This window comes from Myotis lucifugus, unplaced genomic scaffold (genome assembly GCF_000147115.1).
Source record: "Myotis lucifugus unplaced genomic scaffold, Myoluc2.0 scaffold_30, whole genome shotgun sequence".
Classification (NCBI taxonomy): Eukaryota; Metazoa; Chordata; class Mammalia; order Chiroptera; family Vespertilionidae; genus Myotis; species Myotis lucifugus.
The window spans coordinates 9,184,340-9,197,560 of NW_005871078.1; the positions used below are offsets into that span (position 1 = coordinate 9,184,340).

Consider the following 13,221-nt stretch of genomic DNA (forward strand, 5'->3'; position numbering starts at 1 on the left):
TTGTTACAAATTAAACATAATTAAAGCATAGTGATTAATCAGAAAAACAATATGTAATTATATATGTGTTTTCTGATGGTCTTAGGCGACCCCTGTGAAAGGGTCGTTCAATCCCCAAAGGAGTCGCGACCCACAGGTTGAGAACCGCTGCTTTAGAGACACTGAAAAATATAAATTTATAATGGATTAAAAGACAAACAAACAAATTCTAGCACTGGCCGTGTGGCTCAGTGGCCATACACCAAAAGGTTGTGGGTTCGAATCCCAGTCAGGGCAGATATCTAGGTTGCAGGTTCAATCCCAGGTTGGGCAAATACAGCAGTCAACCAATGGCTGTTTCTTTCTCACATCAATGTTTCTCTCTCTCTGCTTCTTTAAACATCAGTAAAAACATATCCCGGGTGGAGATTAAAAAAAAAAAAAAAAGACAGGTTCTAAACCACTATGAATCCATTCACGCAAAATTGTGTACATGCATCTGTTTTTTAGAGATGCCTAGAAGGATTTTCCAAAATGTTAAGATTATAAGATCTTGAATAGTTTTTATTTCTTTTTATATTTTTCTATATGGTCTGGTTCTTTTAAATGAATGTATAGCAATTTAATAAAAGCAAACACTTTTAAAAAATGTATGACATTTATATTTCTCAGACCTGATTTCTTTAAAATTTGCATCAATTTTATCAAGTGATGAAATGAAAATGTTCAGTAAATACACAATTAGCATCTTTAAAATAAGGATGAAATATTGACTGTTTTTCAAACATCTTTTGAATTTAGTAAACCTGTGCTATTACTTCACTACCACTTAAAAATTATCTTTATTTTTCAGTCCCTTCAATATTCCTAGAAAACTTTTTTTTTATCCTTACTCGAGAATATTTTTCCGTTGATTTTTAGAGAGAGTGGAAGAGAGAGGGAAAGACAGAGAGAAATATCGATGTGACAGAAACATATCGATTGGTTGCCTCCTGCACTTGCTCCGAACAGGGCCCTGGCCAGGGAGGAGACTGCAACTGAAATATATGCCCTTGACCAGAATCGAACCCAGGACCCTTGGGTCCACAGGCCGACGTTCTATCCACTAAGCCAAACCAGCTAGGGCTAGGACAACTTTTTTATTTGTTTTAACAAGCAAAGTCAAATTTTCCTTTCTTAAAGCATATGGAGCAATTTAAAGTAGCACAGTTCTTAAAATGGCTTTATATAAACTAGGTTGAACATCTACACAGAGACAAAACTTCCATTTATTTCAATCACCTATATCAGTGCTTTTCAAACATCTTAGGAAATCATCTGGGGCACTTATTTATAAAAATAAGAATTCTGCTTCCCACACCAGAGCTACTGAACCAGGCTCTTGGGAAAGATGAGTGGCTTTTAAGGCAGAAATCTAATTTTTGAACCTCTCTCAAGAGTACCCACTTGGAAATAAGTACAATATATCACCGCACGGCAATAGTGCAAAGATCCTGGGTATTTCAAAGCTCTTTAGCAATGTTTTATTCAGAGTTGTAGTTGCTTTCTGGTTTCTGCAATTTCATCTCACATGGGCACGGTTGAGACTAGATGTGGCTGGGCCCCATCGCTATGCCCGTTGTGTAACCCTCCCTGTGCCCTGTGGTCCATGTTCCAGCTCTCCTTTTCAAAATACTTGGCTTTAAGAAGTTACTCATTCCAAGGCTCAATATTTATGCAACCACCAAAAAAATGTTTACAAAATTTTGAAGCATGCCTTTACATTGGAATTTGTAGATTTAATTTTTTAAAATTTATCTTTATTGTTGAAAGTATTACAGATGTCCTCTCCCCACCCCACCCTCACTGTCCCCCTCCAAAATGCAACTTTGACCTTCACTTGAACATCATTCGATAGCAAAAGGACTGAACAATTGTGGATTGTTCCACTATCCCTGCAGGGAACATGAGAATGTCAAGGAATTAGATCACACAAAAGAAACTACATTTGATGTGATGAAAGATGTGGAGGTTACGAGGTTAGAAAGCAGTCTTTCTGGTTTATGCTCCCAGGGCATGAACTAACCAGAATAGCGATGCAATCTCATAGAAAAACAGGGGTAATTTTTTGTTCATCTGCTCCTTGCTTTGCCATTAGGGAGCTTGTCTCCCCTCTCCCCATGGAACAGATTGAATAGTCAGATTGTTTGCAGGTAAGCAACTGAAACTTGCTTTCTATGAGTTCATTAGAATAAAATATATATCATTTTCAGTGTATTTTATGTGGCTTATGAAAGGTTAGGAGTTAACACATAATGTAATTATTGCCTGGAAGAAAGTAAACGTTTTTTGTTGTTCTTAATCCTCACCCGAGGATATTTTTCTATTGGTTTTTAGAGAGAATGAAAGGGAGGGGGAGAGACAGAGAGAAACATCGATGTGAAAAAGACACATCAATTGGTTACCTCACACATGAGCCCCAACCAGGGCTGGGGATCGAGCATGCAACCTAGGTATGTGCCCTTGACCGGAATGGAACCTGGGACCCTCTGTCCGCAGGCCAATGCTCTAGCCAGTAAGCCAAACCAGGTAGGGCAAATGTTTTGTTTTTAAAGTTATTCAGTCTTTTGAATATTTTCCTCTATATTATTGATTATTAATATTTATGTTTCTAAAACTCAAAAGATGTGATAGTTAGGCTATTATTAGGAAACAGGTGGTGAGATGAAAGTTCAAAGAATGTTAATTTCTGTCAAGTCAGTGAATGAGTCATTGTGCAAAAAAGTAGGGAAGAAATATAGATCCCAGGATAGGAAAAGTTTACTTGAATGAAAAAAAAGAGTAGTACTTTATGCCCGAAGCTGATTACCACTGATGCTCTGTGTAAAATGGAAACCAAAAAAAGCAAGTTTTATGCTTTGAACTAATGTCATCTTGAATATCCTGGGACATAAAACATACAGTCTTCATGAAAGAGAGGCTAGTTTCACTGCCTTTAATATATGTTCAATGGTTAGCATTGCCATGGAAGTAATTTTATTAATATTTAGAAATTTAAAAACACTTTACCATTTTCCTAATGCACATTTCTTTGCAACTCCTCTGCTTCAATCAGAGATACTGTGTCTTTATGAATCGGCTTCACCAAGAAGGCTACTTTATAACTTCCAAACGTGAATATCAGAAAGCAGATCAGACAACTCCCAACTTGAACGTCTTCATAATTTTCATTTCGAATTATACCTTTTATTTTTGATTGGACAATACACCTTAATGGGTGTTGCATTCCATCTACATTATGAGGCTGTTCCTTTTGCAGAATCTTTGTAGTCTTCTTTTAAGAAAGCTTTTGTCTGGCTTTGGCAAAAAGATGCCTCGGCCTGAGAAGTGACCAGGATCCATATTCAATGTTTTCAAAATCACAGCAAAATTAAAAACTTTAATTTTATTTTCAGTTTTCATTTACTTTCAAGGTTTCTTTTTCTTTTCTTTTCTTTTTCTTTTTCTTTTTTTTTTTAAGTGAAAACAAAAATTTTATACCAGGGGAAAAAGAGATTGGGGGGAAAAAGTCTGTAGTCACACAAGTTCCTTACAAAATGATGTCTTGTTTCTGGTGAAATGGATCCCTCCTTTATCTGAAGTCAAATGACTAAACTATTGTTGTCTTCAGAAAGACACTTGGCTAGGATTTCCACTTGCCTTTATATTTACTTAGTAAAAGGTGTTTGTGGTGATTCACTTTCAGAGAAAGAAGAAAAGGAGAGGAGAGAACCCACGTCTTTAAGAGGCTAAAGGACAAAGTATTGAAATGGCCTGAAAAGTGTTCAGAATTTAACACCAGCAAATCAAATGTTCACCTGGGATTCAACTGGGAAGAAACGAAAGAAAAATCAATATGCAGTCAAAGAACAGCCTCGTTTTTCTAGGACGTGACCCTCCAGGAGAGTTCCAAGGAAGCTGTTCCTTAGCAACAGCCCCGAAGCCCAGAAACTGCCCTAAACCCTGATGGTCAGCTCCAGCTTCTGCCTGGACGTCAGACTTCTTGCCGAATCTCCTTACCAGGGAAATGCATGTGGCCGTGGTGGCAGCAGATGTGATCTTGCTCCTAAGCATGGGGTGGACTTCAGACGCCCTCTGCTCACCCACCGTTTTTTACAGGGACTGCTGGATCCGTCGCTTCCCGGGTCTTCTGGTTGACCTGGAGGAGTCTCAGAAGATGGGAGCTCAGTTCTTGAGGTATTATTCTGAAAGCACTGGCCAGAAATGCAGTAGGAGCTGCTGTCTGAGGAAGGATGGTAAGTGTCAATGATATGCCTGAGCAAAACTAAAAGGAAACTTCCAAAATGAAGACCTAAGTAAGGAGTCCTGGGCAGAGGGTCCAGTGAACAGTTGAAAACAACTAGGAAAGATGCCCTGAGATGAAGGAGAAGAGGGGGGATGGAGAGACATTGAGACTGATTTTGCCATTTGGGACAGTGTAGGCTTGATCTACAAACCTAGCCATGACCCCGAATGCTATGGAATCTATAGGAAACAGAGAATCCTCTTTCCTTCACTAAAGTGCGAAATGAAAATATTTCTCCAAGTGTCAACTAACAATATTCCTATAGCCCAAAACAGCATATTTAATTTTACAAATATTTATAATAATTTCCTTTTCCAAGTTCTTTTGGTGATATTGGTATCAGTTCAAAATTTTTAAATGTGTTTGCTTGTGTTGACCAAATGTGGGATGTATTAAACAGGAATTTAGATTGGATTCATATTTTGAAACAAATAGGGAGATATATGTCAAATAGAAAAACAAAAAGATAAGGAAGAAAGGAGAGAGAGGTTAATTTTCAAAATATCCTAACAGATATGTTTAGTCTGCAATCCAGAATTAGGATTTAATGTCATCCATAGAACATCCACAGAAGCCTGTACTTAGGAAAATATTTCATTGTTACAGAATTTTAACTTACAATTGTCTAAAGACTTCTTTCATTTATTTTTCATTCTTCCAAGATGTTAAAGCTACTTAGAAAGAAGCAACAAAGCTACACACCACTTTAAATTATTTCTCTTGGTTGTTCCACACTTTCTTTCCGTGGTTTGATTCTGACTTGTTAATTGCCGATGCCTCCTATCCAATTATGCATGTAAGATTTTTGGAATGCAAATTAGAGTTACTTGGAGAATCTAAACTAACTGTCAAAAAAATAAAAAATAAAACTGTCAAAAGACCACAGTGTGCGATGCTGTCACAGGCTAAGTCAGTGATGGCGAACCTTTTGAGCTCGGCGTGTCAGCATTTTGAAAAACCCGAACTTAACTCTGGTGCCGTGTCACATATAGAAATTTTTTGATATTGGCAACCATAGTAAAACAAAAATTTATATTTTTGATATTTATTTTATATATTTAAATGCCATTTAACAAAGAAAAATCAACCAAAAAAATGAGTTCGCGTGTCACCTCTGACAGGCGTGTCATAGGTTCGCCATCACTGGGCTAAGTCCTCAGAAGTTAATCAGGCACAGAGGAGAGCAATTAATTTATTAAAGGGAAATCTTTTGAAAAGGTAAGCCAATCCAGTTTTTCAAAAAAATACAGGTATCCCCTGATATGCCACTTGGCTTTTTAAAAAATATATATTTTTACTTATTTCAGAGAGAAAGGGAGAGGTAGAAACATCAATGATGAGAGAGAATAACTGATTGGCTGCTTCCTGTCTCCTGCACACCCCTATTGGGGATCAAGCCCACAACCCAGGCATGTGCCCTTGACCAGAATCAAACCCAGGGCCCTTCAGTCTGCAGGCCGACGCTCTGTCCACTGAGCCAAACTGGCTAGGGCCCAGATTTTCACCTTAGAGATTCTTCTCATTCCCGACACCTTCACTGACAGGCTGTGGGGGAGGGTGTACCTTCTCTGCATTTTCTCCTGGTATCAATTTACCTCTGAACACAAGGGAAGCCGTGGCCTCTGGACCTTCAGGACAGTACAAGCATCCAGTCGAGTTCCAGGAAGCATCCTGTGGCTTCCAAGTTGTGACTGTCTTTCTCCAGAAGAAAGGGCACAAACACACCTCCCAGTTTTCAGCTCGAAGCCAGATCTTAAAAATGCCACAATCCTGCAATAGCAAACCTGCTCAGAGGGGACCCCAAATGTACACGGAGATGTAAAAACTGTTCCCTACAGCACCAACTTTCTTATCAGAAATTTAATGTCGAAAATTGAATATTTTTTATTACTTTCCTTTAGACCAGAGGTTCTCAACCTTCCTAATGCCGTGACCCTTTAATACAGTTCCTCATGTTGTGGTGACCCCCAACCATAAAATTATTTTCATTGCTACTTCATAACTGTAATTTTGCTACTCTTACGAATCGTAATGTAAATATCTGATATGCAGGATGTATTTTCATTGTTACAAATTGGACATAATTAAAGCATAGTGATTAGTCACAAAAACAATATGTAATTATGTATGTGTTTTCCGATGGTCTTAGGCGACCCCTGTGAAAGGGTCGTTCAACCTCCAAAGGGGTCGCGACCCACAGGTTGAGAACCACTGCTTTAGCCTTTACAGCACAGCCTCAGGGAATGTGTTTGTAATCTGTAATGTATTAGCAATGTATTAATGACATTTTAAAAATATATTTTTATTGACTTCAGAGAGGAAGAGAGAGGTAGAGATAGAAACATCAATGATGAGAATCATTGATCGGCTGCCTCCTGCGTTTTCCCTACTGGGGATAGAGCCCACAACCCCGGGCATGTGCCCTTGACTGGAATTGAACCCGGGATCCTTCAGTCCACAGGTTGACGCTCTATCCATAGAGCCAAACCAGCTAGGGCTGTATTACTGACTTTTATCCCATTCTTTCTCCTACTGGAAAAGTACACAGTGCAGAAACATGGATGTCCCAGAAGTAATGGGGGACAGGCACTTCCCACAGATCACCTTACACAGGAGTACAGGTTCAGCAACAGCAATTCCACAGCAGCTTTCAGCATTGCTGAGGTCTGGTAATAGTACACCATGGCTCTGTAATCTTATTTTATTAGAGGAGTTGATACCTTTTGGCCAATGGATATTCCCTATCAAGTGGTTCCTACTCCACGGCAGCAGGGAAATATATGTTGCACGTTAGGGAGGACAGACTGAAGATCTGCATTCAACAAATATGACTTTAGCCCTAACCAGTTTGGCTCAGTGGATAGAGCGTCAGCCTGCGGACTCAAGGGTCCCAGGTTCGATTCTGGTCAAGGGCATGTACCTTGGTTGCGGGCACATCCCCAGTAGAGGGTGTGCAGGAGGCAGCTGATCGATGTTTCTCTCTCATCGATGTTTCTAACTCTCTCTCTCTCTCCCTTCCTCTCTGTAAAAAATCAATAAAATATATATTAAAAAATAAAATAAAAAAATAAAAAACAAAACAAAAAACAAATATGACTTTAGGTTTTCCAGCAATAATACCATATATTTTAAGGAGTAATCTTACTTAGAAAAAGGGAGATAAGATGAGCAAATAATGTACTTCTAAGAGATGCTTCTAATTCCAGACACCTTCACTGAGGGGGTGGGGGGAGTGGGCAGGGAGAGGCGGCACCTTCTCAGCATTTTCTCATGGCATCAATTTACTTCTGAACATGAGGGAAATTGCTAAAATCCAAATGCTGACATTCTTCTCTCTCTACTCCCGAAGGACACTGATTGTGCTGTTCATTGGATGTGCTTTTGCACCATAGGGCCAGAGCACACCTGCAGTCAGGGTCAAGGCCAGCTGCCTTCCCACCATCTGGCCCCACCCAGTAGTGTAGTCATTGCGATTTTTGCCCTTCCTGTTATTCCCTCTTCTGATTCAGTAGTTGTCACTTCATTTTCCCACTTCTTTCTCTGGTGAACTCCAGTACTTTAGCATTCCGAGAGGGCTACTGCGCCTAGAAATCTGAATATATATCCATATCCTCAGAAGTTTTTGTAGCCAATTGAATTTTTCATGGGATTGGGAAATGATTCTAGGTCAGTGATGGCGAACCTATGACATGCATGTCAGAGGTAACATGCGAACTCATTTTTTTGGTTGATTTTTCTTTGTTAAATGGCATTTAAATATATAAAATGAATATCAAAAATGTAAGTCTTTGTTTTACTATGGTTGCCAATATCAAAAAATTTCTATATGTGACACGGCACCAGAGTTAAGTTCGGGTTTTTCAAAATGCTGACACGCCGAGCTCAAAAGGTTCGCCACCACTGTTCTAGGTGATCCCATGTGGGAGGGAATATATGAAAGATGACTTAGAAGAAATCTGTAGGTGTTTTCTTTTAAAAGGACACTTATTATAGTTCACATGTGAACCCGATGTTCTTGAAAGAAATATGTTCTCAGAGCTCATCAAAGGGGCAGAAGTCAGGACCACTGCAGAGGTACTTTGCCTGTTCCCTTCCAGTTGCCTGTAACTTGGCTGTCTTCTACCACGATCCCATGCACGACAATGTCAACTGCCTCCATATCCACTGCCCGACGCTGGAAAGCTGCATATTGGAGCCTGGAACCAGTGCCATTTTATATAACGTAACGGACGGTAATGGTTTCTATTCTGTTTGTATTTAGAGGAATGTTGGTAATATCCTAGTAGAGGCACGTGACCTAGAAACTAGCTGGCAATAGCCACGAAGGAATCCCTAAATCATTATTTTTCAGTGAACTCTGGGCACTCAGGCAGACAGGTTTTTAGTACCCCGGATAGAAAACTAAAAGGAAATCCCCTTTAGTTTGACATGTTCAGCAATGATGACTTTATCCCAGGTGATAACAAATCAAGTTATTGAACAAGAGGTTAAGCATCATGTTTCATTGATCACATGAGCCCTCATCAGGAGCCAAAGTAGATAGGCATTTCTACTGCTATGACTGAGGATACCACTAAGAAATAAAAGAAAGCTAAACGGTAATTCTGGGGCCTGTAGACAATGCATACACAGACTCTACCAAGGTGGATGTCAGGGGCAACGACTGCACCAAGGCTTACATAACCTATATAATAAAAAGGTAATATGCAAATTGACCATCACACCCTCACACAAGATGGCCGGCAGGGGAGGGCAGTTGGGGGCAACCGAGCCGGCAGGGGAGCAGTTAGGCGTCGATCAGGCTGGCAAGGGAGTGGTTAGGGGGTGATCAGGCTGGCAGGCAAAAACGGTTAGGGCAATCAGGCAGGCAGGCATGTGAGCAGTTGGGAGCCAGCAGTCCTGGATTGTGAGAGGGATGTCCGACTGCTGGCAGTCGGACATCCCCCGAGGGGTGCCAGATTGGAGAGGTGCAGGCTGGGCTGAGGGACAGCCCCCCCGCCCAGTGCACGAATTTCATGCACTGGACCTCTAGTATTAACATATCATTGGTCCTAAGACAACCATTATATTTTATTTTAGAAAAAAAATTTTAAGTGTCCTTTTCCCATGTATATAATCATCTCAGGTGCAAATTAATAAACATAAAAAAGAATAGGTTTTTATCATTAAAATACAAAGGAGGTCATTTATCAATGTGCAGGCTGTGCTCAACATTGCAGAAGACTGCAGCATGTATCTGCCTTCAATCTCCTTAAAAATCTAGTTGTATATGATCAGGTTGACAAATGTCACCCCATTAAATTTAATTTTTAAAAATCTAGTTGATGTGACAAGTCTTACAAGTACAAAGGCTCAGAAGAAGGGGAGAGTAAAGCAAGCTAGATAATTCAGAGGCTTCAAGGAAGAGCCAGGACAAGGAGTTCTGCGTCACACCACGGGAAAGTAAGAACACTGGTGGGGTTACAACAGGGCACGTCTGGGGCTGCACTGACAATATGGGGGAGGTAGGGTATGCCAGGTAACAGAAGGGCTGTGGGTGGGGTAGAGTTATAAAAGGTACCTAATGATAAAATGCCATTGTTCAAGGTGTGTCTGGTGCTCTGAGCCTAGGAAAACTCTATGCAGGATGCAGGTTAGACAACGCAGTCAGGGAGGCAGTGGATCCAGACAAGATCATGGGAGGTGCAAGGATGAGGAGGGATGGCGACCAGCATATTGGGAAGGAACTGGATGGCATTACTTTTTTGATATAAGAAGAGAGGAATCAAAATCACTTGGCTGGCAGATTCCACCATGAGTGATGATAGAATGGCGATGCTACTGTGTCAGACAGAGGCAGACAAAATGACGCTGGCTTTGGGGACGTGCAGTGATGACAGGACGTGTCTGCCTCCAGTAGAACACAGGAGAAATGAGATCAGAACTCAGGAGAGAGGAAGAAACTGGCATGTGGGTTCCAGTGCTATCATTGTAGTGGTGACAGTTGATGAGAATACTCTCTTTGGAGTGGGTATGAGATGAAGAGAAAATACAGTGGAAGATCAAGAACTAAAGGTTGTGAAAATTGCACAACCAGTTGGGACCAAGAAAAGAACCAGCAAAAGGAAGGGGCGGGGGGGGGGGGGGTGGGGAATGAGAGGCAGGTACTCTCCTGAGAGTCATGGAAGAAGTTTTTTAAAAGGGTGGCCAGCAATATCAAGGACAGGAGGGAAGCCAAAGCAATGAGACACAGGTGATCCAAACACGAGAAACTACTGATAACCTCAGAAGCATAATTTTGCCAGAATAGTTAAGGTGGCAAAAACTAAAGTCAGAAATGAAGGAAATGGATGTAGGAATGTTTGGGGAAGGGAAGGGAGAGGGAGGAAGAGAGAGGAGAGGGGCACAGGGAGGGAGATTGCTATCAGACACTATTGGAAAGCTACTCAGAGTTTTTTCTTCCCATTTAAAGTCAAAGCAATATTTACACTGGTCTGAAGTCAGAAGAAAAGGAGTTAGTTTACAAGATAAGAGAAAATAGTGAAGACAAAATCAGGGCTCTCAGGCACTGGAAAGGGGTGAAATTTAGGGTTTTGCTCATGATTTGAATACAGTTACACTGCTCAGGGCCTAGTTTTTTAAAATATGTTTTTATTGATTTCAGAGAGAGGGAGAGTTAGAAACATCAATGATAAGAGAGAATCATTGATGGGCTGCCTGAATGGGAATTGAACCGTGACCTTCTGGTTCATGGATCGATACCCAACCACTGAGCCATGTTGGCCAGGCTCAGGACCTACTTTGTTTATTTAAAAGTGCTATATCTCTCAAATGGTTACTGTTTTTGTAGCTCTTGCACTAACACTCACTATTGTTGCCCCAAAGCACTGGCAGACAGGAAGTACGCTCCATGATATAGCTAAATCTGTTCATAACAGGAAATGTCCTGGAAAGTTAAGATAAATTCAAATATGGCCAGTATGTTTCTAAGCCATTCAGAAGTAAGCAATTATCTTAGTTCAATAACTCATACCAGCAAAACCTGAGACTTCTCCACACTGTATTTTATGGTCATTTCTTTAAAAAAAAAGTTTTTATTGATTTTTAGAGAGAGAGGAGGGAGAGGGATAAATAGAAACATCGATGCGAGAGGAACATCATCGATCAGCTGCCTCCTGCACACACCCCTGCTGTGATCGAGCCAGCAACCAGGCATGTGCCCTCACAGGGAATCAAACTGGTCACCTCTTGCTTCCTGGGTTGAAGCTCAACCACTGAGTCACAACAGCCAGGAATATGGTCCTTTCTTTTAAAATAGAAATAACATGAATGATGCCTTATTTATCTTTCAGGTATAGATCCAGATTTGCTGGTTTTTGGACAATCACCTCCCACATATCTAAATACCCGTTCTTCATCTGATAGATGGGACAGACTAAGAAATCTAAAATCTATGAATTTAGATAAACAACAAACCACCATGATAAACCAAATGCTAACATCAATAGAGGCTCCATCATCAACCACACATCAAGAGTTGGTTAACGCAACCCATACCAGGTATTCCGAGGAATTAACCACAGATTCTTGGGCAAGATTAATTTCCCTGAATGGTTCCATTGCCACAAAAAAAAATAAGGTGTCACCCAGTGCTGATTTCATCAACAATCCAGATAACAAGACTATTTCTCCTTTCTTTGTGCCCATAGACACAAAACTTTCTCATATGCCCATTCCATCCCGACTCAACAGCAGCAAGCAGTTACTGAACAAAACCAAAGGGTACAACAGCAGGAACCACACATCTGAGAACGAAGACAAAACACCGGATGGGACATCTGTGACTTCAAAGACGTGGTTGATTCCTGTGGCCCTTTGTACCTCTGTCCTCTTTCTTTGCTGCTGTATAGTCATCCTGGCATCTGGATGCTGTCGAAAGAAGCAGGGCCAGTATAAACCAGGACAGAGAAAGTCAGGATCCAGGCAAAGGAAAAAAATGTAACATTCTGAAGGAGAACTCTTAATAGTAAAAGTTGTAAGAGATTGTAAGATTTCAAGAGTATCATTTTTAGTTTTGTGTAAGACAAGGGCAGTTTGTTTCAAAAATAATTGCATGGGATGCCCACCACTACCAATGTCTAAAAAAACATACTGATGCTTGATAAACAGAACTGCTTTTTTTTATTATTTACTTTTTTTTGAATAGTGTATTCTCTGTCAATTTTCTAAAATTCTGACTTCTGCAGTTATTTAGCATCATGTGAGAGATATGGTTCTAAATGCTATACATTTATTAACTCCCTGAATCCTCATAATTCTGAGTCAGATAAACTATTATTAACCATTATACTTCTACCAGAGGCCCTGTGCACAAAAATCATGCACTTGGGGGGGTGTCCCTCAGCCTCGCCTGCGCCCTCTCGCACAGGGAGCTCTTGGGGGATGTCCTACAGACGGCTTAGGCCTGCTCTCTGCTGGCAGTCGGACATCCTTAGCACTGCCACGGAGGCATGAGAGGCTCCTGCCACCACCGCTGCGCCATGAACCCGGCTTCTGGCTAAGTGGCGCTCCTCCTGTGGGAGTGCACTGACCACCAGGGGTAGCTCCTGCATTGAGCATCTTCCCCCTGGTGGTCAGTGCGTGTCATAGCGACCGGTCATTCTGCTGGTCGGTCAATTTGCATACTAGCCTTTTATTATATAGGATTATCCCATTACACAGATGAGGGAACTGAGGAGAAAAGAGACTAAGTATCTTGCCTAAAGTCACACACCTAGTAAATAGTGAAGCCAGGACTTAACAGAAAATCTGTTTCCAAAAAAGTTCATGCTTGAAATCACGGTTAGACTAAAAGCCTCCATTTTCCTAATAAGCATGGGATACAAGGAGAAAAAATACTGTAATATCTTATTTGTCTACCATCAAGGTCAAATTATTGT

General features: G+C 40.8%; 1 protein-coding gene across 2 annotated transcripts; it reads left to right on the forward strand.

Annotated features, from left to right (window-relative positions):
- The first annotated feature begins 3,510 nt into the window (after window positions 1-3,510).
- On the forward strand, window positions 3,511-12,638 carry MANSC4 (MANSC domain containing 4). Of its 2 annotated transcripts, XM_023752264.1 has the most exons (4): window positions 3,511-4,253; window positions 8,401-8,535; window positions 11,635-11,842; window positions 11,992-12,189. In XM_023752264.1, exons 1-4 carry the CDS (start codon window positions 4,025-4,027, stop codon window positions 12,089-12,091), a joined length of 672 nt encoding a protein of 223 aa, XP_023608032.1. In that variant the 5' UTR covers window positions 3,511-4,024; the 3' UTR covers window positions 12,092-12,189. The 2 variants fall into 2 exon arrangements, with proteins under 2 accessions (XP_023608032.1, XP_006086828.1); XM_006086766.3 differs by having other exon boundaries at window positions 11,635-12,638.
- Window positions 12,639-13,221: the final 583 nt, after the last annotated feature.